This window comes from Rhamphochromis longiceps, linkage group LG16 (genome assembly GCF_057381845.1).
Source record: "Rhamphochromis longiceps isolate RC_006_pf linkage group LG16, R_longiceps_female_GT1.1, whole genome shotgun sequence".
NCBI classification, from domain to species: Eukaryota; Metazoa; Chordata; class Actinopteri; order Cichliformes; family Cichlidae; genus Rhamphochromis; species Rhamphochromis longiceps.
Window position 1 is genome coordinate 15890507 of NC_140572.1, and position 27201 is coordinate 15917707.

Consider the following 27201-nt stretch of genomic DNA (forward strand, 5'->3'; position numbering starts at 1 on the left):
GGACAAGAACCCCAAGCAGCTCATGATTAGACAGTAAGGCAGTCTGGCCTGATTATTTAATCACGTTGCTTTACTTGAACGGAAAACCTGTTATGTCAGTAAAATTCTCTCACTGCACTGCAAAACTATGTGTCCATGTGCAACTGTGATGAGAAGAGCAGGTCAAAGTTAAGCCAGGAAGTTTTCCTGTAAACTGTCAAGGATGTCTAACAAATAGAGCTTGGGTAATACAATTTTCATTCACATTTTAAATCAAATTCCCTGACCAATTTGAGTTATTTTGTTCAGTACCATAGACTGAACACATCACAGCAATGAATTTAATGAGAACCACAAAATAAATGGACCATATATTCCCTTTAAGGTCAGATATGCTCATCAGTAAGCAATTTTAGACACCAGTTTAGCACTGGCACTGTGTGTGGGGTCACCGATAACCACATATTTCTGAAAATAAATGTCATTTAACCTTCTCCCTGGATTTCAGTTCTAAACCATCAGACCTTTAGATCACTTTCATTACATCAAATAGTCTAAAGCTCATCACTTTTTCATATTCAAAAGAATACAGAAAGAAAACCAATTTCAATTGTTAATTTAAATATTTTGTATTTATCACATTGCCTAAAACCACCACTAGAAAGTCTTCCCATTACAATAGTCAAAAAATAAGTGAAAATTCAAATTACCAAAATAAAATGTTATGTTGCTGGAGCAAACCTTCTAGGTTTTCAGTTATTAAAATGAGCACTTAGGATATATTCTTATTCAGAGTGAACATGTTTTCCATTTAATTTCTTTCCCCACACAAATCAAGAAGGAGCATATATGAGAGATTTACTGACAAGGTCTGAACCCAGAACCTTAGTCCCTTCTGCAATGCCCTTGTAATAAAGAGGGAATATCAACATATTCTCTACACCATTTTACCAGCTGAAAGCAGCTGGCGTGGTATAAAATCTAACAAAGCAAATACTCAAACCGCAGCTCAACTTAGAAACATCATTTAGCAGCTCAATATAAGACTAGAACTAAGAACATAATTGAAACAGAGTGCTGGTTGTACATTATACAAAAAACAAACAAGCAAAACGAGATACACATAAACTGCAGCTGTTCTGCTCCCTTGTATCATACCAACTATCTGAAAGAAAGTTAACATGGGTGTGGAAAAATAGCTGATTTAATATTTATTGGTTTAACAGAGGTGAAACTAGCGCAAATTCCACTTTACATGCTACCTGCTGCACCACCAACATTTTGATGGTGCAGCAGGTAGCATAACATGCAGTCCATAACAGTTATTAATAAAGGCAAAACGTTAGGAGTATCTTTAGCTTGCAGAGAACTAAATGTCACAGCATTTAGCCAAGTGTGCTATCTGTAAAGCCAGCCATTATTAACTAACTATCTGCCAAAACAGGGACGGTGGGTTACTTTCATGACGCACGAAGAAAAAAAAAAAACATACTATCATGTTTTGTTTGTTTTTTAACCACAGTCAACAAAGTGATATACAAATTTAACAACAGCCATAACTAACGCTAGCTCTCTATGCTAGGTGCAACTGGGGCCTTTTGGAGCGCCCGGCTTTGAAATAATAGTGTTATTTAGCGACATTATTAACGGGTAAATCGGTCATGTAATGTCATATGCTCTAAGATGGAATATCTTCAAAATGACACACAGCCCAGATGCAGATGAAGTAAACGGTGACATTACGTAACTGTCGTCGCAAACTAGCGCCGTCAACTACTACTAACAGCTGGTGGTCTAGTTAGTTAATAACCCTGGCTGCTAGCTAGCTGCGGCAACTAACGATGGTTAGCCTGCAAGGCGATCCGCCCAGACAGCACAGCAGTGAAGGCCTGGTCGTCCAAAGCCCACTGCGCTGAGAAACACAGGCCTCATCATTCGCTCAGGCCTGACGTTATAGTTGTCCTGCAAACCTCTGCTGCATAGCCGATGAGCCTAAATACGTAGATAATTTGGTTAAATAGCTAAAACCAATACTGAGAGAATATCGCGTTTCTCCTCACTACTGTCGACCATCTGTGTTACCATAACGCCATTTGCAAAGTACATTAGTCGAGCTAATAAGAAGTAATCTAAACAGTTAATGTTAGCCAGCCGTTAGCTTCTGTTTAAGTAAATGTATTCACCGTAGCTAACCTTTCTGTTTTGACAAGCGGCTTGCTGAGATGACTCGACAAGTAATTAGTGTTCAACCCATAAAATTATAATTTTCCTATTCAACTCAATGCCACTTCGTGGCCATTTTAGCTTTCTGGGATAACGCATAAAATGTCAGTGACAGTGGAGGCGTCTATTTCCTGAAATTTAACTCACTGTTCTGACCCGTATCGCCTAACGCTAAGTTCTAACTTAGCTAAAACAAACTGAAAATAACATATCAGAGGCCCGGGTTATAGAACAGGTTAGCTGCAATGTAGTTTTGATAAAGCCGCTGTAATAAAACAATTAACAACTCTGGGTGGATGAAATTTAAATTCGCCAACATGTAAACATTAGACGTTTAAAGGAAATGTTCCTTCTCAGTCTTTAAACAGGACCAATCGCAGGTAGCTAGCGCTAGCTTGACTTCAGTGAATCTAGCGGGATGAGCTAGGCAGCCTGCACGTACTGTCAGGACTATGAATTGCAATTTAATCGCATTGACATTGTCAAAGATTCAGTAAGCAGTAGCTAACAGAGAAAACTCCATCAGCAAGTGAATAACACCAACAACCCAAAATGCTATAATGTTACCTTTCATACACCAACAGCTGACGCTAGTACTAGCAGTAGCCAGCTAACAATCACCAGCCAGCACAGCGAGCTAGTTGGCTAACAACTCACCAGGAATTTGATATGACTTCCCCTCTATTCACGGGCTACGTCCAGCCTTGAACGATGGTGTCGTCGTGTATTACATAAACGTGGCCTATATCAGTGACAGTTTCACAGGACACAAACCTGTTACTAGAATGATCTAATTCCTACGTTTTTTTCCTCTGCTTCTGGGTGTTTTTCCTGCGTCACCGGCGCGGTAACAGCCCCCCTAACTCTATCTAGTCCGATTTCTGGGGCTTGTCACTTCGGTCCCAGCAGTCAGTCACAACTTGATTCAGTTCAACATGGCGGAAGCGCAGTCGGACACAAATGCAGCTCACTAAAACAGACTAGACGACTGTGTGAACTCCAACAGTCAGCGATGTCTGTAAGCTAGTTTGCACCACAACCGAGCACAGCTCAGCTAACACAACACCCGCTGAATGGAAAGCGAATAAAACCCCTTCTCGATTCTGATAACTCACTCCAGCTCCGGCATTGATATCCGATCCATAGTTTGAACAAAACCAGGCGGAAAAAAGCCGAGCGGTACGATGCACTTGACTATATCGCCTCCTATCGCTTGGGGTGGTCATCAATTAAAAAGTAATGACAATGAATAACAGAATGCGAGCAAATTCAAACTTGAGCACTTACCAAAGAAGGTACAGTACTGTGCAAAAGTCTTGAACCACCCCTCATTTCTTTAGATTTTTCAGTTTGTTCAGTTCTAACAAGCTTGAAAGTCGATATTTGGTGTGATCACTTTTATTCTTCGACACAGTCTGAACTGTCTAAGGCAAGCTTTCATGTCATTTCTGTCTTTTCTGGAGACCTAGTCCCAAAAACTACTTCGGGAATAGTTCTTCAGGCATCTTGAAGGACATTCAAAGCTCTTTTTTTAGATGCTAACTGCCTTTTCTTCTGTTCTCTGTCAAGATGATCCCACACTGCTTCAATACTGTTGAGGTCTGATAGTGTTCTGTTGTTCCTTTGTCTATGTAGGTATGCTTTTACTGCATTGGGAGTGTGTTTGGGATCACTGTCATGCTAATAAAATTAAGCCAATTAGATATTGCATGGCGGATCAAAATCTAATAGTACTTTTCTTCATTATCCCATCAATTGCAACAAGCTCTTTAAGCACACTGGCTAAAATGCAGTCTCCAAACCATGACAGAGCCTCCACCCTGTTTTACAGTTGGCTGTAGACACTCAGTCTCTCCTGACCTCTTCTGTACATACTGGTGATGAGTTCAAGCAAAAGTTTCACATTTGGATTCATCGCTGCATACAACCCACTGCCACTGATTTCTAGTTGTAGTGTAATTTTTCTTCCTGTTTCCATTCATGAAGAATGGCTTCTTGATAGCCACACATAAACTGAGATCATTTCTCATGAGGCTCCAATAAACAGTAGACAGATCAACTGAAAGGTCAGATGCATCTCTCACGCCCTGTGTCAGATCTTTGCTGGATCTTTTTCTTAGATATTTTTAGGCCTGCCACTTCTTCTTTTGTACTCCACTTGTCCATTTCCCCCAGATTTTTTGAAGGACGCACTGCATAGCAAGCTTAGATATGGCAAGTTTTAGAACTACAAACATTGAAAGGCTTTCAGAATGCCTGGGGAACTATTGCTTAAGACCACTTTAAAAATGACAAGGCTCTTTGGAAGGACAATATGTGGAGTGGCTCAAGACTTATACACAGTACACTGTGACTGAAGAGAATTCAAATCAAGAAACATTTTTGCAAATGCATACTTCATATATTAAAGTATATTCAGGCCTGGTTCCAGGATCTTTTAAATGTTATGGCAATGGTAGGGACCAAGAACCAGTGAAAAGGAGTCTGAAGGAAATTTAAACAAAAAATCTATCAGAAATTAATACAGGACTGAAAATTGAGTTGGAAAACACTGAACAGGTTTTTTCATACACCTTTACAGTGCCCTGCATCGTAAATGTGTACGTGAACAACACATTAGCACAAGACAAGATTTCTTGTGAAAGCTCCACTGAAGAATGAAGCTTGATTGTGTATAAGTTAACAGCCCGCATTGTGAGCAAAACAGGGATTACATTTGTTGAAATGTCATCTTTAAACCCTTGGTCTAATAACAATATGGCTGTTTAATTATCTGGCCAGTCTTTCAAAGGTCAAGGCAGCAGACCAGCCGATGAATTCTCTGATTACCTCCACCCCAGTACACATGATGTCACGTTAAATAGCATGAGAGATGGAAAATTACAAATTTAGAAGAAAAATTCAGATCCCTCACATAAGTAAAAGTTATATTATAGCTATATTACAATGTAAAATCATAATAGCAACATTTGCAGGCAGTAGAAAGGTTTCTTCCTTGAACTTATAATTTTAAATGTTAGCCTCGAATATGCAGGATAGTAATTTGAATAAACAAATTAATTTATCAATATAAGCACCACATTCGTCACAGTTTTACTGTTGCATTCGAGTGCCAATAATGGGATAGCAAGATATACTCCAAACAAGCACCGCATGGTATTTTTCCATGGTGAGGGTCAACCTTGTTAACATCTTAACCTTAACTAAAACAGCAAACAAATCTCACAGGTTTGTTTCCAGTTTGATCAACAGCACACTTCTTTCTGTTTTGTCAGTGTGCACTAATGCAGCATTCTGACCACACTGGTGCTGCATGCAAAAGAGGTCCTGGTAAGAGAGATGTAGATGCAAGTAGGTGGGGAGAGGTAACAGTAAATTACAGAGACAGCTTATAAAATTATCAATATAGCTGTAAGCAGCAGTGAGGGGTAAAAGCAGTTCAGCAGGGCCCAGTTGCCATGGCAGCTTGACTGTGTAGCTGTAAGCACTAACTGAAAAAAAAGGGGGTAATTTTTTATCATGCTGTACAGGCCAAGTGATGAAAGATGTGTTGACAACTACAGGAAGATGCTGCTCTCTGGCAGGTAGCTCCAAGCCCTCCTGGGTTTTAAATGCACCTTAGAACACACATGCATCAACATTACAATGAGCGGGTGGAGGGAGGTTCGGAGTCTTCTCTCACCCCCGTTCTCTGCGACCTGCTGGAGCAGGGGGGCTAGGACTAGGAGGAGGAGTTGGCCGTCCGACTGCGGTCTCGAGTGTGGAGCCTTCCTGCTGCTGCGGAGTCGGGGCGGTCTGCCTCCCCCCACCGCAGGGAAAAGGGATACACCACCTGGGTCTGGGTGCAGTTCCCCCCTCCAGGGGCGGGGGCACCTAGACCCGGTTTGTAGAGTACGCTTGGGGAGTGTGATCGTGTGTACAACGTCTCTTTATGTCTGTCTCCACGTTGGTTGAGTGTGGAGTAAGTGCATATGAGAGCATGAGGGTGGGAATGGATGTTTGTATCTGTGTGTGCCTGTATGTCTGTGTCTATATGTCAGGTTGGGTGTCAGGCGCCACCTCTCTGGGGACATCTCAGGCCCTCCAAGGTTTGGAGGCCTATCTCCCCCTACCACCACTTCCCCTGCCAGTGGCGGACCCCCTCAGACATCGGTGCGTTGGTGGTTCTTTGTGTCCGGGGATGGGCGTCCAGGTACACACCGGCTCACTCCTTGGCGGCCGCTTATCGGGGCCTGGAGCCTGGGGCTCGCTCGGGCCACTTCGGAGGTGGGGTGCCCCCGGCCTCTCGGCCTGGGGCTCGGTCACTCAGGCGCAGCTGGCTGCCGGCGGAGCTCACGGGCGCGTCACTGCAACTCCCCCTGGCTTCTGCTCCGCGGCTGCTGAGTGAGCCCTCATCTGGGACTCTCCTCAGCTCTTTCCGGGACAGTGGCGCAGCTGCCCCTCTGTTGATCTTCCTTGGTCTCTTGTGTTCTGGGGGCCTCTGGATGTCTGGAGTTTTGATGTCCTCCACACCTGCTTCACGCCCTGGAGGACGGGGCTGTGGCCCCCCCCACACCCTCTAGCAGATTATTACATGAAGGAACCTTTTAAAAAAACAAAAAACAAGCGCGTCCATGCTCACAGGTGTACACACGGGTGATCACACCCACAAACTACACCCTTTTTGGCTCCTACCTCAAAGCACACTGTGTTCTGTTGATCTTATGTGCTGCACAATAATGTTTAACATTTAGTATTTACTGTCATATTCCCATATATCATTGTGATGTTGTTTATTCTATTACTCTTGTTCTCTTCTGCTTGTTTTCTTTTTTCTTTCTCAGCAGGTGATCCAGGTGATTGATATATGCATTTTTTTTTCTCTGCCCGTTCTGTTGGTTTTTGTCTTTTGCCCTTCTCCCCCGTCCCTCTTCTCAGCTGTTTCTCTTTCCCTCTTTCTTTCTCCCCTTCTTTCCCCCAGTCAAGTCTGTCCCGTATTCAGTAAGTGAAAATAAAATAAACAATAAAAGGTGAATCAAATGGACCATTACGGCAAGGCTGGGATGGTCAGTTTGGTAAAGTAAATCCGTTGGGCATCTTTCTTTGCCTTTAGACAACAATTCTGATGGCAAAAGAGCCAAACGGGACAGGCCAAAAAAAAAAAAAAAAGAAGATGTTGAGAGAAAACACAGAAATCAAAGCACGAAACAGCTTAAATTACCCCACCTCCAACGTGACTGCTTCACTGCTGTTTAAGCTGGCTTTCACAGACAAGGCGTCTTGAAGACTCACCTGATAACATTTGTGTGCTTTATATGTAAATTGTCTGTGTGTGGCTTAATGCAAGGGATAAGGTAAATGGCCTGCATTTGTATAGCGCTTTTCTAGTCCATAGGACCCCAAAGCGCTTTACACTACATTCAGTCATCCACCCATTCACACACACATTCACACACTGGCGATAGCAAGCTACATTGTAGCCACAGCTGCCCTGGGGCGCACTGACAGAGGCGAGGCTGCCGGACACAGGTGCCACCGGGCCCTCTGACCACCACCAGTAGGCAAACATGGGGTTAGTATCTTGCCCAAGGATATTTGGCATGCAGCCAGGATGCAGCCTGGGATCGAACCACCGACCTTCTGATTAGTGGCTGACCTGCTCTGCTGACCTGAGCTACAGCCACCCCATATAAGGCATATAAGGTTCAATAGCTACATGCATATGCACCTCAAACTTTGATGCAGAGTGCTCATACAGTGCTACCTGTTTGTTATAAACAAACAGACTAAATTGCAAAGTAGAACAGAGTATATTAAATATGCGATCCAACTTCTTCAGATTCTTTATTCTGTATTTAGTGATGAGTTAAAGAAAACGTCATTGTGGATACAAATTTTGGTGACCATTAATTTATATAGGGGCTGTATGCATGTGAGAGAGTATAAATAACAGTTATACTCAATTAGATGGTGCACAAAATAGAAGAACAGATAAATATACTGACATTTATAAAATGTTTATAAGTATAACATATACATGTATATTATCCATATACAATTATATGATCAGACATCCCCTGATGTTGTTCCTACTTCATCACAGCATTGTTGTTTGTCTGGCCATTCGGTTAGCATTAGCCAAGAAGTAAGCTAATGCTATTAAAAACTAGAAAAGCTACAGGATTAACCTAAATTTGGCTAACAGCAAATTGATAATATATTTGTTAAATTGCATACATTGATAAATATAACGCTTTAAATTTTGTACATTTTGTTTCAGAAGATAGTTTTACGTAAACAAAGCTTCTTTCTTTTTTTTTTTTTTTAATTTTCCCACCACATTTCAAAGCTATGACATCACAACAACACGATTGGTCAGTTGTAACGTTGATCCTGGACCAACATTTTATATGATGATGTAGGAACAACAACAACATGGAGATAACAGATACACCTATACTGCATATGCGTACATATGTATAAAAGTGCTTTTGCGTTTAAAGGATGTAAACAATAAGATTGTAAATGAGGACATTGCACATTAGCACATCTGCAGACTATGAAATGTACAGGAAAAATGGTGATTATATAAACATCTGGATATGTAAACATTTAGAGTTAAACAGGAGAATATTGCACATTACCTAAAACATTTAAAGACTGTGAAATGTTCATAACGTAGAATATATAAATACATTTATAAATATGAGATTATTTAGGTTATGTAAATATATTTATATTTCTGAGGGGTGTAAACAAGGAGAATTGAGCAGAATAATTTTGGCATTACCGCTATAAATAAGCTATTGACAGATCAAGTTCATGTAATAGATATTAGGAAGACTCTATTTATCAATCAGATATTACGAGTTTAATAGGTTAAATGAGTAGTATTAAACAGCGTTGTTTTAGTAGAATTTGTCGGAAACAGAAAAGGGAGACTTGTTCAGAATGCGTTTCTTTGTCATTAATATTTTTTTATTATTATTATTAATTATAATAATTTGAGACAAAGAATTGCTTTCAAGTTGAGCCTGTTAACACGAAACATTGTGCACAGTTTTCACAGTATTGTAGCAGATGTCAAACTCGTGCTTTTGCTCTGGAAACAAACGCATAGACTGTGCGGTGTCCCTGTTTGTCGTTCCTCTAAGGTCTTGTCGGGGTTTTCTGTCCGACCGCCTTCTAGGCGATCAGACCCGACAGAAAAGATGGCGGCCGAGCGGCACTAACTGTTCTCTATAATGAGTTACCAAATTTTGTCTATTTGTTGAGTTTTCTTCTGGACAAGAAAAACGAGTCCGTGCGGAGAACCTCATCTGGGAAAGGACATTTTGACGGACAGAAAAGCTTCTTTTCTGAAGCAGTTAGCTGCTACAGCAGTTTGGTGTAGCAGCTCTGGCTTCGGCGTAGCTAACGAGTCTGTCTCGTCATTGTAAAATGGCTCCGGTGCAGATCGGCTCAGACGGGCCGCTCGTTCACGTCGGAGGTATGATTGTTTCGGGTCCACAGGCACCAGCGCTCGGTGCCCCGGGTACACCGGGGGTCCGACTCAGCATGCTTATTGAGTTTCTTCTCCAAAGGACCTACCAGGAAATCACCACACTGGCGGAACTGTGAGTAGCATTTACTGCTGCAGGCCTCAGAGCTAAGTGATGTTGACCTGGCGGGCTAACCTTCTAACTTGAGTAAACTGTGAGGATGTTCGTCTTCCAGATGCTAAAAGAAAGCCTAACAGGCTCATCAAACTGGGACCAACAGTTTTATATTTATATTCAAAGGAGCAAAAAGCTTTAACAGTAAAGACGATTAGCACAGCAGCACAGGTAACTGCTGATATGTTAAGGGCGTACATGTAAACAATACATGACTATAGGAATATAGAGCCAGGATCGGTGATTATGTTTGGAGATGAATATCTGATTGCTCCCATAGAGTTAATATATTAGTACCCTTTGACCGAAATACTATTATGAATAATGTTTTCATTGTAAAGAGCAAGGATACATAATTTGATCATTTGACAGGACATAGGTCTTGAGTTCAAGAGCTTAATAAATGATGCTTAAAGATCTTTTGTTGCTCTTCCAGGCTGCCCAGAAAAACAGACATGGAGAGGTATGTTTGTTTTCTCACATTTCATTCATTCATTCTCCTTTATCCACTCACACATTTAGTTACTGTGTCATATTTTAAAACCCATAACAAAAGACTGCTGTTCCCACCTTAGGAAAATCGAAATCGTTCAGTTCGCCAGCCGGACTAGGCAGCTGTTCGTCCGTCTCCTGGCGCTGGTGAAGTGGGCGAGCAATGCAGGAAAAGTGGAGAAGTGTGCGGTATGTTGTGTGTGTGGATTAGTTAGTACAATTATTATTAACATTCATTCTGGTCATCAGAGCACTACATTAAGTTATGCTGAACTCTCCATGGTAACAGATGATCTCCAGCTTCCTGGACCAGCAGACCATCTTGTTTGTAGACACAGCTGATAGACTGGCATCACTGGCCAGAGAGGCCCTGGTGCATGCTCGTTTGCCCAGCTTTGCCATCCCCTTTGCCATCGATGTGCTCACCACTGGGTCGTACCCGCGTCTGCCCACCTGCATAAGAGTAAGTCTTGGACTTCTTTCCCTGCATGAAATGATGGATGTAGCTAAAACTTGTTCTCTTGAAGCTTTTTGGTATGTGAGCTCAACTGTTTCTGTGTCTATTTGCTTAGGATAAGATCATTCCTCCAGACCCCATCACCAAGGCAGAGAAGCAGACCACTCTGAACCAGCTTAATCAGATTCTACGACACCGCCTTGTCACCACAGACTTGCCACCTCAGCTAGCAAATCTCACAGTCGGTAAGCAGTTTGTGTGGTGTTTTAACTGGCACCATTCTCATGTCTTAATCAGATTATTTTCATCTGTGCTGAAAAGATCTTGTGTGTGTGTTTATGTAGCTAATGGGCGCGTAAAGTTTCGTGTGGAAGGAGAGTTCGAGGCCACCTTGACCGTGATGGGGGATGACCCTGATATTCCCTGGAGGCTGCTGAAGTTAGATATTCTGGTGGAGGACAAAGAAACTGGAGGTAAAGGGACAGGGGGGCACTCACTCACTCCAACACAAACTGATTGATAATGTACTCGAGTGCTAATGGACTCAACTGGTTTGTCTTTCTGTCACATCCCCCTTCCCGCTCTATTGTAACAGATGGCCGAGCCTTGGTCCACAGTTTGCAGGTGAACTTCATCCACGAGTTGGTCCAGGCACGTCTTTGTGCTGATGAAAAGCCTCTTCAAGACATGTACAACTGCTTGCGTATCCTTTTTTTCCTTTGTATTTAACCACACACATGCACATTTACACATACAGAAAATGTGTTTGCGTGTGTATGTCCTGCCTGCATCCACTTGGCTTTTATCCCAGTCTGCTCTCAACTGCTGCAGTAGGGCGGGAGTGTGTGTCGGAGCATATAGAGTATTGACCGGTCAAGCAGATGAGTGTAGAATTCCAATGAGAAACACAGCTGCAGGAGTGAATCCTGTGTAGTCCCCCCTTCACTAAAACAGCCTTTTGTTAATGACAAGGAAAGAGCAGCACTGTTCTGACTATAGCGAGGTCACCCATCCAGGTCAGGTGCTTCAGTATTTTAACCTCCCTGAGAGATGTGGGCTTGTTAAAGTCACAGTGAAGAAAATAGTCCTTTTCTTTGTTCAGTTTTCTGCAAAATACAAGTATTATGTTGTCAACCTGAAAATCACTTGAGCGAGCATATGTGTAGATGATATCTTGTAATAGTGCCGATTTGTTCCCATGTGTCAGACAGTTGTAAGTCTTTGGTTAAGTGTAGCTTAAATGCAGAGAGAGGTAAAAAAAAAACTGTTAGTGAGCAGTATTCACTTTAATCAGAGTCCTTAATCAAGCATGCGAGCTGAGCACAACTGTGCTTATCACAATGCTAATCAGTACATCTCTGCTCCGCCTTTTCCCCCCAGCATGTCAAAGAGCAGTCTGTATGAGGCACAGATACCTCTTTTACTACTGGACTGTGTGTTTTGAATTTTAATGGGAAGATGGGTACATCACTCTACCTCTACCCACCTGGCCCGGTATTTTCCCACGGTGTGTTTTCTTTAACCTCATTGTTGCCAGACTCCTTCTGTTTGTCGCTACAGCTAGAAGTGCTCCACTCTCAGACTCTGATGCTGATCAGAGAGCGCTGGGGAGACCTGGTGCAGGAGGAGAGATACGTGCCAGCGAAATACCTCACACTCTCTGTTTGGAAGTAAGAGCTTATAAGCGGCCCTCACATGCGTGAACACATGAACAGTCACACAGAGAGAGGCTCAAGCTGACTTTTTTTTTTTTTTTTACTGTTTCTCCAGTCAGCAGGTTTTGGGTAGGAAAACGGGTACAGCATCAGTACATAAGGTCACTATCAGGATCGATGAGTCAGATGGATCGAAGCCATTACAAATTTCTCATGAGCCCCCTCTCCCTGTCTGTGACTCCAAATTAATGGACAGAGCAATGAAGGTGAAATTCACACAAATATCAGGATTTTCACTGTTTTACAGTACAATTACCTTCCAGTTTAGTATAACTTTTCCCCCTCTCTACTTTTTTTTTTTTTTTTTTACATTTTAGATTGATCACCTGTCAGTGGAGAAGCTTTTGATTGACAGTGTGCATGCCCGGTCACATCAGAAGCTGCAGGAACTGAAGGCAATTCTAAAGACCAGCAATCCCAGCGACAACTGTATGCATCCACTCCTCATTTTTTATTTATTTATTTATTTTTAATCCCTTCAAACGTGTTTATTTAGCAAAGCCTTTCAAACTTCTGTTTCCTTCTATCAACTGCAGCCAGACTTAATCAGCAGGCTGCAGATAAGACTGATGAGTGTTTGTGGTCATGAGTTAAAAAAAACTTAGAGATGTTGTCGTTCACACATACTTCATTCTCCTTCTGTCAACTAGTATCTGCAACCAGTCCTTTGAGTCATTCGCAGTGAAAAGACGTACACTTAAATGTTTGTTTGTTTATTTCAGCATTCATCGAGACTGCTTTACCTACACTTGTTATTCCAATACTTGAGCCCTGCGGCCGCTCAGAGTGTCTACACATTTTCGTAGACCTGCACTCGGGCATGTTCCAGCCAATGCTGTATGGGTTAGGTAAGCTTGTGTTTGTGTTGTATTACAATAGGAACATGTATTTATTTAATGGTAATGTGGATCACATTATTAGAATGAGCCTACACCTTCAACCCTTTGTTGAAGATAAAACCCTAGGTGTGCTTTCTCTCTCTCTCTATAGATCAGTCCATATTGGATGACATTGAAAAGACCATCAACGATGATATGAAGCGCATCATCTCATGGCTTCAGCAACTGAAGTAAGTCCACATCAAACAGAGATACAAGTCAGAGCAGTATATCTTTACAGCTAACAGAACAAAGTGTTGTTAGCACACATTAAAGATGCAAATGCACAAAGGAGTCAGTAGTAGGAGATGGAGTCTGACGGCTGACTGTAGCTTGTCAGAGTTGACTAATTGCAGTCAGTAGCAACACTTGGCTCAGCTGGTGGGCTCTCATGAAGACTGACACTTTCTTTCTTTCTGGCCAGGTTCTGGTTGGGAGAGCAGCGCTGCCGGCAGTCTGTGAAACACCTTCCCACTGTGTGCACCGATGTCCTTCACCTCTCCAACTCAGCTTCTCACCCCATCGGCAGCCTGTCAAAACACAGGCTCTTCATCAAGCTCACGCGGCTACCGCAGTACTACATAGTGAGTTTTTCAGCCAGTACATTACCGACAAACGTTGAGCTCGAACAACTCTGTTACTTAGATTTTTATATCCTCCTTCCAACTCTGAATCTTTTCCTCACATCTATTTTTTTTGTTTTGTTTTTAGATAGTGGAGATGCTTGAAGTGCCTAGCACTCCCACAGCGTTGCAGTACAAGTACTCTTTCCTGTCAGTGTCTCAGCTGGAAGGAGATGATGGACCGATGTGCGCGCAGCTTCTGCAGCATTTCAAACCCAATCTAGAGCACCTTGTGCAGGACTCGACAACAGGGAGAGGGGCTCAGCCTGGGACTAAGAGAAAGGTAGCTGCACAGACTGCTTTCATCACCCACTCACACACTCATTTTCTTATGTGTGGCATGGCATTGCTAGGGAAAAACATTTGTGGTCAGTTGGACACTTAAAACTGCAATTATGTCCTTTCAGTGTGGGCTATTTATTTATTTTTTTTTGTTTCTGTTATTCTGTAGATTGTTGGAGACCAAGGGGAGCCAGAGCCAAAAAAGCCTAAACGGTCTGGAGAAATGTGTGCCTTCAACAAAGAGCTGGCTCACCTAGTTGCAATGTGTGATATCAACATGCCTTTTATTGGCCTTAGAGCAGAGGTACTTCAGAGTGCTTGGATACTTTGAATCATTCCCACATGTGGTGATTAGACAAGCCCAGTTTAGTGTTTTCTGGTTGATGCTGGATCCCTTTCTCTGCCTTTTAGATGTCCAACATGGAGATTCCAAATCAGGGCGTCCAAGTGGAAGGAGATGGCAGCAGTCATGCAATACGTCTAATAAAGTAATTATAATAGAGACACATATTGACACAATTTATTTTAATTAAAGTGTTATAAACTGTAGGAAAAGTGAAAACTCCACAGTGACTCCACGGTTTATTGGGCTTTCTTTTACAGGATTCCTCCCTGTAAAGGTGTAGGAGAGGAGACCAGGAGAGCTTTAGAGCGTTCCCTACTGGACTGCACCTTCCGCCTGCAGGGCAGGAACAACAGAACCTGGGTGGCTGAACTGGTGCTGGCTAACTGTCCTCTTAACAGCACCCATAGTAAGGAGCAAGGTGCACAGCATTTACAAAGTCTTATTTATATACTTTGATTTAGTCTTGAAACAACTGTAGTATTAGTGTTTTTATGGATGTTGTGTCCAAATTAGATGGCAAAGACAGCAGCTGTAACTCCATAAAAGGCTCTAAACTGGAGCAAAAAAGAATAAAATGCGTTTAGTGTTTGAGAGCAAGGAATCTGTATTTTCTTCATATACCAGCTTCTAAACAACCCCATGTTTTTTGCTGTATTAGCCTCCACGCGACACGTGTATCTGACCTATGAGAACCCTCTGTCGGAGCCAGTGGGCGGGCGGAAAGTGGTTGAGATGTTCCTTAACGACTGGAATGCCATTAGTCAGCTCTACCAGTGTGTCCTCACCTTCTCTCGTGCACTGCCAGGTGAGTGCATGTTTTTTTCCGAAAAGTAAATCCCAGATTTGTATTGTCACATGTACACCTGTTTAACGTAGCTGCACATTATGATTCCCCCCCTCTAGAGATGCCATCTCATTTGAGTACCTTCTCAGAGGTGCGGCTGTATAACTACCGTAAGCTGGTGCTGTGCTACGGCACCACCAAGGGCAGCTCTGTCACCATCCAGTGGAACTCCAGCACTCAGCGTTTCCACCTCGCCCTGGGAACTGTGGGGCCTAACTCTGGCTGCTCCAACTGCCATAATATCATCCTCCATCAGCTTCAAGAGATGTTCAACAAAAACCCACAAGTGATGCAGCTGCTACAGGTACACTGTGACCCAGTTACAAAATGTAACCACGGAATGAACACATGCACTTTTTGGAGCTGGATTAAGGGACGATTTGAAATTAAATAAAATCAAAAGGATGTGATTGGATTGCTTCAAACATTGGGTGTGGCTTAGTGAATGCAGCAGTGTCGTATTACATGCAGCACTGTGGTGCCGTTGAGTTGCAGTGCTTTACCCAGACCTTCAAAAGCTGTGCGTTTAGTCCAGGTGGAGGAGAAATACATCAGACTGAACCATATTTATTTCTTCTATCAGTCGTACCCGATTAAAATCCAAACCCACACTGCCCACTGTGACACTGCTTTGCTTATGGAATTGTATTCAAGTTAAAGATCTGTGCGATAAGCCTCCGCACTCCTGAACCATTAGGCTGTAGTACAATATCTCACACTTTATTATACTTAATTAAAAAAATAGAACAGAAACTGAGGATCCGGAGAGTAAGGGTGGATCAGTATCTAGGATTTTAGAATAACAGCCAAAACAAAGGCATATTTACCTACCAAAAAAAGTTGCCCAGTCTTCAGCGAGGTAACTGCATGCACTGTGACTGGATGGGGCTGCTTCAAAACGTGCCTATTAGGATCCTCTAATTTATTTATTATTTTAAGATTTCTTCAGCATTAAAGTAATCCACTGCCAGTTCTCAGTACTTTGGCTGATACACCTTTAAATAAATCAGCCGTTGATTCTCCAAACTTTTTTTTCCAAATTGTAATCCTATACTGTATAAAACAGTGCCCACGTTGCTGACATGGTGTAACTGAATTTAGCAGTTAAAACTCAACCTGCCAATCAGAGAACACTTACTTTGAAAGTGACCACTCACATTACTTCCCTTCCTTCTTTGAGCGACGCCCCTCAAACTGTCAGGTGAGAGTCATTGACGAGGAGAATTCAGGTTTGAGAGCAGAGCTGCTGGTGAAAGTGAAACCTGCAGCACAAGCCAAGTAGACACTCTCGTGAGTGTAATACTTGCTTTGCGTCCTGATTTTACGTGTGAGGAACTGAATTTTGCGAGTGGCAGCGGATGAATAATTACCTGAAATTAATGTATTTGCTTTTTGTTTAAATGAAAAAATGTTTTTAATTTTTACATTTTCTTTCTCTCCAGGTCCTTTCAGACACACAGGCTCCTCTGAATGCAATCAACAAGCTACCTACGGTGCCCATGTTGGGCCTCACCCAGCGCACCAACACTGCCTACCAGTGCTTCTCCATCCTGCCCCAGTCACCCACACACATCCGACTGGCGTTCCGAAACATGTACTGCATCGACATCTACTGCCGAAGCCGCGGAGTGGTTGCTATCCGAGATGGAGCCTACAGTCTCTTTGACAACACTAAGATTGTAGAGGGCTTTCATCCTGCTCCAGGATTAAAGGTATGCCAGACACACTGGCACAGTAATAATGTAACAGACAATATGCAGCAGAAGTCCTTTAAGCTTAAATTATTAGTTGAACTTCCACACAAAAAGTCATTACACTTGAAGCTGTCATTACAAGCATTGTGACCTCTTGAAAGGACACTAAATATTGGGTGCTAAATATTAAACCACTTCCTGGACCATATTAGCTTTCCTTACTGTAAAGACTAGAGAAAAGGATGCCCAGCCCAGCTCTGCTGCAGGGATACGCTAAATTATCACTGTTTTTGTCTGACTCTTGCCAAGCACACAAATAAGCCAGTTTCCCAGATGTTGAATGACTTTAAAATAGATTGAGACATTAAAATGGATCCAATTCAGTGTACAGGTACTTACTTCTTAATTTATTCTCTCTCTTCTTTCTAGACATTCCTAAACATGTTTGTAGACAGCAATCAGGATGCTCGCAGGCGATCGGTCAATGAAGATGACAACCCGCCTTCACCTGTGGGTGTAGATGTTATGGACAGTCTTATGAACCAGTTGCAGCCTCAACCACAACCACAGACTATGAGAGGTGGTCCGGGAGGGGTATATCCTCCCCTAACTTCACCGCCACCCAATTATTATGCTAACGTTACTCCCTCACCATCCATGATGCCCACCCCATCACCAGGTATTTGGACCTATCGTACACTGATTGCTTAATTGTGCCTGTGTGAATGTTGCAGTAAAGTGTTTGTGTCATATAAGCTTGTTAAGCTGCCATACAGCATTGTTTTCTCACCACACATTGTGTCATCAGCCACCCCCGCTGACTTATGCATTTGTTGCAATAGCAAATTATGCAAAAAGAATGCGATTGCACAACCATGTGTGCCCATTTTAATTTTGTGAAACCATGCGATCAGTTGTTTCTCTTGCAACATGCACACCTCGCAGCCAAAAGGGAACAAAGCATGCGTTTAGTCATGCTCCTTCCATTCCCCTCCATCTCAGCCCGCCAGCCAGAGTCTACAGCCCTTCCGCCCAGCTTTAGCTTGTGTGCACATGGAGTGAGTGTGTGTAAAGAGTACTTGTCATCTTTAGTCTGATGAGCCCTTTGATGTGTGTGCGTGTGTGTGTTGTGCGGATGTGTTCAGGGAACATCCATGCCTCTGGCTCCCCTAGTGGAGCTCTAAGGGCACCTTCTCCTTTCGGGCCAACCCCGTCCCCGTCTTCTTTGGGCATAGCCATGGGCCAGACCAGCTTTGCCAGTCCCCACGGTAAGCAGCAGGATAAATACTGGCCTGGTAGTAATTTTGTTCTGCTGGGCATGGGCTGGAGCGGGCTGGACTGAATATCTTTTCTAGGCTGCAGACATTAACAGACATATGACAAATGGTCTACACAGCACGGGCACACAGTGGTTTATTTTTCATTCATCTGATTATGTTTATTGTTGTATGAGAAGTGTTAATGTGATGGTGATGACTGACTCTCCTTTAACCTAGGTGTTTTAGACCCCAGCTCTCCATATGCCATGGTGTCTCCCACCAATAGGAACCAGTGGCCAGGTTCACCCCAGGTCTCAGGGCCTTCTCCTGGGGCAAGGATCCACGGCATGTCCCCTGGCAACCCTTCGTTGAATTCACCCATTCCTGACCCGAATTCTCCACGTGCTGGGTCCAGTAAGTACTGCCTCACATTGTCTTTGTATCCTTGTATTTAAAGACAAACACTTTGTAAAAATAGAGTTTAAATATATATATTATTTTTATTTTTATTTTATTTTTTTTTGTAACATGTGTCTCTGTCTTTGATTTAGGTTCACAAGTCATGCCTACCAGTATGCCTCCACCCCGCAAGCTACCTCAGCGCCCCTGGGCTGCCTCCATTCCTACTATCCTCACCCACAATGCCTTGCATGTGCTTCTGCTCCCTTCCCCCACTCCCTGCCATGTGCCCGGCCTGGCAGGAAGCTACCTCTGCTCACCTCTGGAGCGCTTTTTGGGTTCAGTTATTATGAGACGGCACCTACAGAGGATCATCCAGCAGGAAGCCAATGTGAGTGACAAGCAGAGCCAAAAATCAGTCTGTTGTCTTTCATTTCCTAAATGATATCCTTTCTGCACTGTGCACTGAGTTATGGAAGCACGCAGCAAGGCCATGTTAGCCAACATGAGTTTTCTCAGTTGTAATTGGATCATTTTCATTTTATAGATTAACATGAGTCTTTATGTTAAATTAACATTTTCTGTAAAGTGTTTTGGTATACCTAAGGATTGTAATAGATTAAACATCCTTAAATATAGGATGACACGTAAAAGACTAAACTGAAATATGAATTCAGTCATGTTGGCTATAAGAAGTCTGTATATGCAAATTCACCAACTGCCCGATTGGCTTTTTTGTTTTTGTTTGGGGGTTTTTTCCCCTCCCCAGTGCAGTAATCACTGTGTCATCTTTCCTCTCCTCCAGTTAACTATCGTGAACTCTAACGAGCCGGGGGTGATCATGTTTAAAACTGAAGTGCTCAAGTGCCGTGTGGCTCTCAACCCAAATAACTACCAGACGCTGCAGCTCAAAGTCACTCCAGAAAACACAGGTCCCTGGTCCCAGGAAGAACTTCAGGTGCTGGAGAGATTCTTCGAGACCCGTGTAAGTCTTCATGTTTTTATTTATTGATTTTTCCTGAACTGATCATAAAAATGGGTAAACAATCCCTTGCTATTTTGTATCCATTAAAACATAGTTTGAATATTATATGATATATGACTAGTAACAGACACCAGCATTAATCATTAATCCATCTACTGCTGTCCTCCCTTCTAGGTTGCTGGTCCTCCCTTTAAGTACAACACTCTGAATGCCTTCACTAAGCTGCTGGGTGCACCCACTAATATCCTTAGAGATTGTGTGCGCATCATGAAGCTTGAATTGGTGAGGAACTTCTTTTATATGGAGTGTTGTTGCACATTTGGACCGCCCCTTTAACCCCCACTTAATAGTCTTTGCGTTTGAAAGGTAATGCATGAATAAGCCTTTTCTTCTCCTGCAGTTCCCTGACCAGGCTGCACAGCTGAAGTGGAATGTCCAGTTCTGCCTCACCATCCCCCCCAGCGCTCCACCCATCGCTCCTCCTGGAACCATTGCCGTGGTGCTCAAATCTAAAATGCTTTTCTTTGTAAGTCACTGCAGTGCTTTACCTTTTTGAAACATGTACTTCATTTTCATTTGATGGAAAAGAGAAAAAAAAACATGAATATGTTGAAGCCACCTCACCCTTTGTATTTGGTCTGTTTTGTCCCACAGCTGCAGCTGACCCAGCGCATCCCGGTACCCCAGGAACCAGTGAGCATTATCGTACCCATTGTGTACGACATGGCCACAGGCCTCACTCAGCAGGCTGACATCCCCAGACAGCACAGCTCCTCTGGAGCCGCAGCACTCTTGGTCTCTAATATCCTCAAGAGGTTCAATGAGCTGCATCCTGCCAGACAGGGTGAGACTCTGGCCTCCCTCAGCTGACGAGCACTGAATAATTTACTGTACCTAAACCTTTTCCAACTGAATATTCTAATTAGATGTAAAACAGCTTTGCTAACACTGACTGTATTCTTTTCCTCCCAGGCGAGTGCACCATATTTGCATCTGTTCACGACCTGATGGCCAGCCTCACCCTTCCCCCTGGCACCCGTCAGTAGAAACGATGACGTCAAACCCAGAGCGGAAATTCAACCCAAGTCCCTTTAAAGACAGAAGACGAGCCTCACCCTTAAGCTTACTCGACGCATGAGTGTAAAAGCTGTGGTCCCGAGAGGTCAAAATCCAGCTTGCGTCCCCTTTGATACAGCCACTGGACTTTGATGTGATGGATGATTTCAAAGGGGATTCAATTTTGACAGTCTTGGAGACGGTCTTTAAGATTTGCCATTCAGGTAGACCTTAAAACAAGGACGACATTGGATGCAAATGGATATAAATGTTCGTTTGTTCTTCCTCCAGGTGCACTTGTAAACAAAACTTATGTATTGAGTTTTTTTTTTTTTTACAGAAATATGTATATTTAAGTGTTTAAAAGAATGAGGTGAGAGATTTTTCTTTTTGCTAGACCGCTGACTTGCTTTTTTTTTTTTTTTTTGGGTAAAAACTGATATTGTTGTAGTATCAGGAGATATTTTCCTTAGCACACTATTTAACTGGCTTCTTGCCTTTACCTTGTCATTCCTCTGCAATCTAATTTCAGACGTACACTTTGGATACTGTAAAAACTGTGATAAACTTTATAAGCCAGTTGTATTTTATTAAGAACCATTTGGAGTCCTGATTAAAGGATTTGAGACATCTTTTCTGACTTTTGGTATTTTATTTAACCAAATTCTGAGTTGGTTTGTGGTTTGAGGATTTTGCACCAGAAATGGAAAAGAATCGGGTAAGTTACCAAACAAACAAAACAACAACAAAAAAACGGTGTTAAAAGAAAAACTTTGCATTATTTATTCTTTTTCCTCCATTTGGTGTTTTTTCATGGTGACAGAGAGCACGGTCTTAAAAAATCTGTCCCAAATCTCCCCAAAAGTGTCATTCCTGCTCATCAAGCCATTCAGTGACCCTGAGTCACTGAGAGATCACTTCCACTGAGGGAGAAAATTCTCATTGTAGGATAAAAGTTCAATGGACCCAAACAACACCAAAAAATGACCCACAGTAAGTAAAAGAGCCACTGGATGGCCTACTTAAATATAAAAGGCCAAGGCTTTGCTTTCCATCCAATGTCTCCCAGCTGGAGCATACCCCAGCTGTCAAAGGTGGAGTACACTTAACCTGTCATAGAAAAACACCCATTCACACCATTTAACCTAACCCCGCTGTGGGAGGAAGCTGGAGTACCCAGAGAGAACCCATGTATACGGCACACAATAAGAAGAGACAGAGGATTTAAACCCCTGATGTTCTCACTGTGAGGCAGCAGGACTAACCACTGCTCCACCATGTTGCGGTTTTGTTTTCAGTCCTTTATTTTCCAAAATTATTCTGCAATCTCATTATGTTGTGAAGATTAGTTACATGTTATGGGATTTATGAACTGATTATTATCAGTTTATGGCCTGTTGGACTCCTCACGTTTTAGGAAGTGTTTTTTTTTGTTTTTTTTACATCATTTATCACTTGCAAAAATACAATAATTATATAGATTTTTTAGTGTGCAATAACCTCTTCTGAACATTGATTGTGAATATAAATAACACAAATACTCAATCCAGGTCGTGAAAGGAGGTTTGTTTCCCAGGGGAAAAAAACGCTGTTTTCTGCCTGCATCCTCACTAAAGTGATGCTGTGCTCCTCATCCCTAAAGCATGACATCATTGTGAAAGGCTGGTCCTCTGCGCGCGTGCCGCTTGAGGGGCGTTCCCTGCCGCAAATCACGGGCTGTGACTGCGCCGCCGTTGTTGCAAAAGGGGCGCGGGCTTTTTATTGTTACCGTCGTTGCATCAACCTTTCAGCGGCTGCATGAACGAGGCTCTATTGATCAGTGCGCGGTTGCGTGGGGGCATCGTCATCTAAGAGGAAGCGGCGAATCAGGGATGAAGAAACAGTGTTTCACCTGAACGTTTGACACTCGAACGCACCACCTGCGAAAGAGACTTCCGACCAAATGCAATAAAATAAACCGACAGATCTGATCTGTTATTATCTAGTCCCACTCTAGCAAGTTGTCATCGCGTTCATTGTCTTCATATGGCTTTAATTAGCGGGACCGAATCAGGAGAATAGGAGTGATATAACACAGCCGGTCCGAGCCATGGCAGTGAGGATATCGGAGCCGCTCTGTCAGCCCTGCGGTTACCATGAAGCATTTAAAGGTAAGTCCCAGCATCACGCTTTTTAGTCGGGTTCATGCAGCGTTTTGAGGCGTTTCAAGTTCACTTCGGAGGAGTGCGCCCTGCAGGCTCCGACTCCTTACAGCCCACTGACCACTCCCCTTCAGTCCTCATCAACCATCCTTCCTTGGACCTGTAGAATAGACAGCGTGTGCGCACTGATTTATAGTCTGCAATGGTGCACCCGTGTGCTTGTGTGTGTTAAGAGATTATTTTTTCCGGCAAATGTGAGAAATGTCATGGAGTGATGTGACTGCTCTGTGGTCAGTGGAGTTACAGGTGAAGAGACCTCTGATGCCTGTCCAGCTGAGTCCTGAGCAGGTGGGCCTGGAGATGCTGTGTCTTTGTGGGCAGCTGGACCTCCTCATCAGGGCACAGATGCAGCAGGTATATGTATGTCTCCTCAACTTTGTGTTAGTTTTCATCAATTTTCAAGTGAAACTTCAGTCAGATGTTCCATCAAACATTTCATTATTCAAATGTGAATCTGGTGAGAATATGGAGGGCCAAAAGTGCCAAAATGAAATAATAAAATAAAACACACACATCATTAAACACAAAAGTAAATGTGTCATCAATTAATCTAAATGGGAAAAAATATGACTTATACATGTTGGTATGTGGTAAGGACTTGAGGAGGTCAGGGATCCCAGAATATATTTTGAAAAACATTACAAGCAGCAGTTCCCAAACTGTAAGTAAAGGTTTGTGATACTACTTTTTCTGTGTCACCAAATAAATTTTTTAGGATTTTTAGGTGAGACCACTGTGGCATAATCTTAAAAATCTGGTTGATTTGTCAAGATAGAGTCAGTTTGCAAAAGTGCTCCTATGCTGGTGACACAGAAACTGCAGTACTTTAAAACTTCACTTAATTTTCACTTCACAAGTTGTTGTTGTTTTTTTTTTTTTATGTTGGTGCTCTTGGATCCCCATAGTCTACAGCAAATAAACAGTCATTTTGGATGCACAGCTAATGTTCCTACACACCTAATAAATCAGTCAATTAGCTTTGGGTGGGTAGCTGGTTAATTACTCTGTACTGTCACACACAGACCTTAGATCATTGTATTAAGAGAACAGGAAGTGCACTGGATAGGACCTAATGAGCAAATTAATGCCCATACACATATTGTGACCTAATTTGGGACGTGCACATAGATTTTTTTCCATCATCGTCATTTCTTTCCAGCAGCTTTTCTCGAGCTTAAAACTAAATAACAATGTATAATTACGATGTTTATTATGTTAATGATGATGTTTATAACACAATAAATAACACCAGGAAATAGTAATTATGGTGTAACATTGTTCAGTCTGTACTGCTTTGATGTTTAATCACTGTTACTCTGTCACAGTTCCAGGAGCAGTTAGGACAAGGGTGTAGTCCAGAGGAGTCAGACACATTCCAGGCTCAAGGTATGTGTGATGAAATCTAAGAACAAAAGATGTCTTGGATATTTTCTGATCTTCTGTATATATATATATTTTGTTTATGGCTTAAAGGATCTGAGATTCTTGACCAGATGCTGCAGTGCCTTGAACATCTACCAAAGCCTATGCCACAGTTAGAGGTATGACCTTAAACCGTTCTGTCCTAATGAAACAGTAACATTAGAAACAACTGAGCACTTCACATATTATCCGCCCCCAACCCCTAAAACAGTGAGTTGTAACTGTCAATATCAAGGATCAAGTGGTGCATGTGTTTCCTCAGGACTACCTGGACATGGTGGGACTGTCAGCAATGTTTCCTCGAGTTGAGGTGTTCCTTATTCAAGGTAGTCCTGTTGACATGCTGGAAAGGCCACCAATGGATGGTGAGAGGAACGTGTTTCCAATTCATACACACAAACACGTAACTTTTCTTGTATGTTGACAGTAACATTATTAATTTATTGTTAAATCTTTGAGCATAAGGCATCTTTAATGTGTTTGTAGACTGACAGTATATTGAGAAAAGACCATCCCCTTGTTACTTTCCTTTCCTTGTGGTCATGGTCAAGTCTCTGTGAACACGTCCTACTAGTGGTGCAACGGATCAAAAATCTCACAGTTCGGATCGGATCACGGTTTCAAGTCACAGATCGGATCAATTTTCGGATCAGCAAAAAAAGAAAAAAAAAGACAAAAATTTTACATTTACTTATTGAATTATTTTTGCCTGTTAAAAACATTCAACTCAAGACTCATTCCACGCAATTAGTTAAAAAAAAAAAAATGATACAATATAGGGCAGTATAGGGCTTTGTATCTCAATTCAGTTCAATTCAATTTTATTTATAAAGAGCCAAATCACAACAACAGTCGCCTCAAGGCGATTTATATTGTAAGGTAGACCCTACATTAACACATGCCGCTAATTATATCGCACACCGCTGTGATATAATGAGCTGTCACGGTCACGTAGCTTTCCGTTGCCCTGGACGTCCAACCATTTGTAGTAGTTAGGGCAACAGAAGATGCCTGGGACAGTTCAGCCATAACTTAAATCTTTTCCTGCTCATACATGCTTGGAACGATCTTGCCACTAAAGTGGACGTGCAACGGGATATCATTGCCCCTTGTTAAACCCCTTGTTTTGCACAACGGAATATGGCCTCAAGTCTGCAGCTAAACACCCCAATAGCTTTTGTAATAGCTTTAGCCCGGTTGGACTGGGCAGCAAAGGGCTGCTTAAATATCGCAAACTCCTCTGCTCCTCCACTTGGACCGCTAGCGCGGGCCATAACTATCGCTTGACAGACCCACCACGCGCACCATACACATACTTTTTTTTCTTCTTTTTCAAATCTTCAGATCACGTGCGTACCGAACCGTGGAGTGGGATCGGTTCGGATTACGGATCAACCGTGATCCATTGCACCACTACGTGGATGCTTCTTAACTAACAATGTCTATAAAACAAAAAAAACAAGCATGTGAGAGTTTCTTTGTAGGACTTTTCCTTTTATTGCAGTTTTTGACTCTTAAGTTCTGCTGCCTTGATACTTCTGTTGCAGAATACTACTTCCACATTGCCAAACTGAACCAGCTCCTTGTGCTGAGTCAACAGCTAGAAGAGGATATCAGGCACCTTGGAAGTCATAAGTACATTGCCCACCAGCTCTCAGTTATATATGTAAGAGTGATGAACTATAACCATCCTCTGTTTAGCTGTGCCTTTTGCAAAATGTGTGCATTTTGTTTCATTCCACAAAAAATTGCTTTGTGCTATTTAATGTCTCTGTTTTACAGCAAGTCCTCAGCTCTTTCAGGGGAATTCAGGTCTTCTCAGAAATAAAGAAGGATATTGAGGCCAACTTCAAACAGATGAAACAGTCTCTGGTGGTAGAGGAAGGCTCAAGGCATGAGCCTCAGCTGGCTGTTCATTATATCAACTGGTGGGTTTACATTGAAATAATTAGCTGTGAATGAGGTGATGATTAATTCAGCAAGAATCTGATGGCAAACATGTTCTGTTCTCTGTGCAGGATATTAGAAATAACTCAAAGCTTAACATCGATGGTGCTGTTACTGCCAGACGAGCTGACAGATGATGTTCACCAGGCCGTGACCTTCGTGTCTCAGTTCCTGTCCTGACTCACGCTGAGGAACGCCTCTGTATTTATGAATCCTTCTCCAGGGCTCTCCCGCTTCAAAAGCAACTGATTATGTTACGACCATTAAAAGGTGCTACACAATACGATTCTACAGAATAATAGTGGGGTTGAATAGCCCACCTGTTTAGAACCACATAGGTTTTTTGTACATCGTCTTTTGGAGTGCGGCCCTTGTTAGTCCCTGTGCTGAATCGGTTGGTTGGAGCTGAATGTAAGCTTATTGAATCCCATCTTGCACTAATGTTACATTTTTTAAACCTAAAGCAGAATAATAAAACTGAATGCAATGAACGCAAGTTGTATGACATGTTTGCTCTTTGTGGCTGATAAACTCATTGATGAATGAGTGTCAGAGTCAAAAAACAGCTATAAAGGGACACCAGGTAACATAAAATCACAAATTGATACAATTTGACACAAAATAACCACAAAGTCACACCACACAACCACACATCTACAGTGACTACAAAGTAGCGTTAGACTACACATGCAAAATGACCCTAAAGTAACAAAAATTCCTGAAAAAAAGGCAAAGGTAACAAAAATAGCATGAGACGCTACCTTG

At 42.4% G+C, this 27201-nt stretch overlaps 3 protein-coding genes across 13 annotated transcripts in view; 2 read left to right on the plus strand and 1 right to left on the minus strand.

The window, feature by feature from the left end:
* usp9 (ubiquitin specific peptidase 9) overlaps window positions 1-3359 on the minus strand; it is a 36162-nt gene extending 32803 nt beyond the window's left edge. For 6 of the 9 annotated variants that reach the window (XM_085385562.1, XM_085385561.1, XM_085385559.1 and 3 more), the window contains exon 1: window positions 2860-3311. The gene's annotated coding sequence lies outside the window, so the exon portion shown is untranslated. The other 3 variants (XM_085385554.1, XM_085385555.1, XM_085385556.1) reach the window with 3 other exon arrangements.
* Window positions 3360-9361: 6002 nt separating this feature from the next.
* Window positions 9362-21499, plus strand: med14 (mediator complex subunit 14). Of its 3 annotated transcripts, XM_085384793.1 has the most exons (29): window positions 9362-9797; window positions 10273-10299; window positions 10412-10517; window positions 10618-10791; window positions 10901-11030; window positions 11130-11258; window positions 11381-11488; window positions 12323-12455; window positions 12556-12706; window positions 12818-12929; window positions 13223-13348; window positions 13491-13569; window positions 13803-13962; window positions 14090-14284; window positions 14453-14587; window positions 14695-14771; window positions 14887-15047; window positions 15288-15434; window positions 15533-15777; window positions 16916-17185; window positions 17597-17846; window positions 18313-18435; window positions 18664-18840; window positions 18978-19216; window positions 19631-19810; window positions 19985-20092; window positions 20211-20336; window positions 20465-20654; window positions 20783-21499. In XM_085384793.1, exons 1-29 carry the CDS (start codon window positions 9622-9624, stop codon window positions 20854-20856), a joined length of 4308 nt encoding a protein of 1435 aa, XP_085240919.1. In that variant the 5' UTR covers window positions 9362-9621; the 3' UTR covers window positions 20857-21499. The 3 variants fall into 3 exon arrangements, with proteins under 3 accessions (XP_085240919.1, XP_085240917.1, XP_085240918.1); XM_085384791.1 differs by lacking the exon at window positions 18313-18435; XM_085384792.1 differs by lacking the exon at window positions 18313-18435 and having other exon boundaries at window positions 14887-15035.
* Window positions 21500-22597: 1098 nt separating this feature from the next.
* LOC146650833 (uncharacterized) lies at window positions 22598-26924 on the plus strand. The gene is made up of 8 exons (XM_085384744.1): window positions 22598-23016; window positions 23303-23421; window positions 24393-24453; window positions 24541-24608; window positions 24752-24854; window positions 26037-26155; window positions 26272-26417; window positions 26508-26924. Exons 1-8 carry the CDS (start codon window positions 22956-22958, stop codon window positions 26614-26616), a joined length of 786 nt encoding a protein of 261 aa, XP_085240870.1. The 5' UTR covers window positions 22598-22955; the 3' UTR covers window positions 26617-26924.
* The last annotated feature ends 277 nt before the right edge of the window (window positions 26925-27201 follow it).